The sequence below is a fragment of the Mitosporidium daphniae genome (assembly GCF_000760515.2).
Source record: "Mitosporidium daphniae strain UGP3 chromosome Unknown contig-252, whole genome shotgun sequence".
Lineage (NCBI taxonomy): Eukaryota > Fungi > Microsporidia > Mitosporidium > Mitosporidium daphniae.
The window spans coordinates 1-2,740 of record NW_013546564.1 but is presented as its reverse complement, the minus strand read 5'-3'; the positions used below and the strand labels follow the sequence as shown (position 1 = coordinate 2,740).

The following is a 2,740-nucleotide window of genomic DNA, read 5'->3' as shown; positions in this document are numbered from 1 at the left end:
ATAGACGATGGCAAGGTCGATCTCTCGATCATGGCCTTCAATGTTGAAATGATCATCTTTACACGTGGTCTTGACAAAAGTAAACTTGTACGACTTTCCAAATGGTAACATAGGTACAGGAATAATAATTTGAAAAGACTTTTCAACGGACACAAATAGAAATGGCAAGTTTGAGGAGACGAGGAAATTTCCTTCGATCCCAGCAGGAGGGTGAATCCTAAATTTCTCACCCTTGATAACTGCAAAATACTCGTCACTTCCATTCTTCATAACGTAAAAGTCTTTTGCTGTGCCATTGTAACTATTGAAGAAATAAAAGGATTGCGCCTCATTTTCTAGTGTAAAAATGTACGAGTCCATTGCAAAGTTAAAAAGCACCCCACGCGTTAAAAGGGCATCAAGCAACAATTGCGATTTCGAAGAGAAAGAGCAGAACGAATTTATGCGAAAAGAGCAGGGGGTTGGAGTTGATAACTCCCCTATGAATTTGGACGAGTTTTTCAAAACCAAAGTATTTCCACCAGAAACCTCCCCATACTCGAATCCTTCTGGATCAAAAAGATACACACTCTTATCCGGATTATCAGAATCAGTTTGGAATGCAATGATAGGATCGTTAGATCCTACCATTTTGCTGTTGAATGCAACTCTGAGATTCAGTTTTTCATGGTAAAGGTTTAAATACTCAGAAACAAGCCTCGCTGTGATCTCATTCTCTTTGAACAAAAATGCATCTTTTTCATGTAGAGTGAAATGCATGTGGTTAAATTTGAGGATCGAGAATATTGACCCATCAGATTGGCGCTTATGTAGCGTAACCTCTACGTTATAATCGCGTTTTTCTTTGGCATTCATCATCTCCCATAAACGGTGGCTTGGGAATGGAAGCCCCGAATGTTGTATGCGTTCCCCATCGATCAGGAAATTTCCATTCACCAAATTTTGGATTCCTTTTGTGGTTTTTGCTGCGCATCTTGATTTAGAGGATTGAAATTTCCAATGGTCATAATACATCCTAAGCACATATTGAATTTCTTCCTTGAAAAAAAAAGACTTTATCAGCTCAAAATTAGATATCACCGACAAATAGAGGTCATGGCTCTTCTGCAAGTCGGCAGCCCTTTCCCCAAGTATCAGCGTATTAAGCTTGATAAAGGCGAAAATTGGCTGGAATTTCCCCACGAAAGCATGCTCAAGACCACCAATGTCGAAGTTTCTTTTTTGAATCAACATCAAGCGATTGAGAATGATCTGGCAAGTTGCTAAAAGCCTAAACATTTCAATGTCATCGCGATTTATAAAAATCTCTGCCAGTATTTTCTCCTTGCGAGATAAAAAATATTGGATAACTGGAGGCAGAGCCTTTTTCGTGTCATCATCAGCATATGTCGATGGTTTGAGCATGAAAGTGTAAAGAATTTTCATTCCAAAGTCAGATAAAATAAACGCATGATCTTCTTGAAGATAATTCAAAAAATAAAAAATAGACGAAAATTTGTCCTTCAAATTCATCAACTTGAGCGGTCTTTCTCCTTTCCACAATAGTGATGCAATCTCTTCAGCATTATCGTAACCATCTGTTTCTAACTCAAAACGGATTTCATGATTAATGGAAATTTGAAACCCAAACGGAGCAATTGGAGAAAAAACATGTGCACCGTCATAATGACGTGGTACTTTACAAAGCATATGTAAAAGATTGTAATAATGTCGGTCAAGTAAGAAGGCTTCTGGAAGCACGGTATTGTTGGAATTTTCAATGCTAATAGGGTTCGAAATTACTGTAAAGATATATGCCATCCTTTCAAGATGTTCTGGATCATAATCATAGTCAGAAGCATAGCCTATCAAATCTTTAATCATATCTACATTGAAAAAATTTCCCATCTCATCTGGATTCGGAAGATCTTTGCCGCCTTTAAATAATATGGAGACCAATTTAGACGTAATTTCTCCATCTTTACGAGAAAACCAAATAGATCCCACATATTCTGGTAATTTTCTTCGCAGAAGATCGATTTCATTCGAATAGAAAAAAGAAGGCGATAGCCCTTCAAAAACACGATCATTGATAATCCCAAAATCGACATCGTTCTTCAGACAGGTCCTTAGATGTCTGATGTATATTTCTTTGTAGGTTTTGAAAATTTCAAATAAGATGAGGGTTTTTTGGTACATAAGCTGATCATTTTCATAGTCCAATAAACGCCGTATTTTCATGAAAAATGTGTAGAGAAAGTCCATTTTTTCGACATTGGATGAATGAAAGATTTCGAGCTTTTGAATCGCCCCAAATGTCAAAGAGTCCAGATATGAAATCAGAGGAATCTTTTCGCCTAGAAAGCATGGCTGATAAGCGATTTCGTTGTTCAAAAAGTGCAAAATTGAGTCTGAAAATTCAAAGAACTTTTCAGCATCACAAACACAATCTTCATACTCGAAATAAGGAAGCTCGCAGTAAAACGTATCCTTAGCAGATAGTTTTTCTAAAGATCCAAGCTTTAAAAGTCCCAAAATGGCTTTAGAAAAATAGGCTCCTATGCCTCTATTATCCGCTATGTGTGTAGGAACAGCGTTTAAAATATTTTTTTTCTTGACAATTTGGAATTGATCATAAGCTAGCTTTAGGTCTCTGAAAAACACATGCTCTTTCATTCCAAACACGCCATTTCCAATTTCAACCAGATATTTGAACATCGTATCAACCAGATCAACATTCCATCTTAAAAAGTGAAACTTT

The 2,740-nt window shown here is 36.9% G+C and overlaps 1 protein-coding gene across 1 annotated transcript; it reads right to left on the bottom strand.

The window, feature by feature from the left end:
- Nucleotides 1-2,697, bottom strand: DI09_252p10 (uncharacterized protein; the record flags this gene model as incomplete). Its single annotated transcript, XM_013382859.1, has 1 exon — nucleotides 1-2,697. A coding segment is annotated over one exon (2,697 nt), but the record flags the coding sequence as incomplete, so codon positions are not given.
- Between the last annotated feature and the right edge of the window lie 43 nt (nucleotides 2,698-2,740).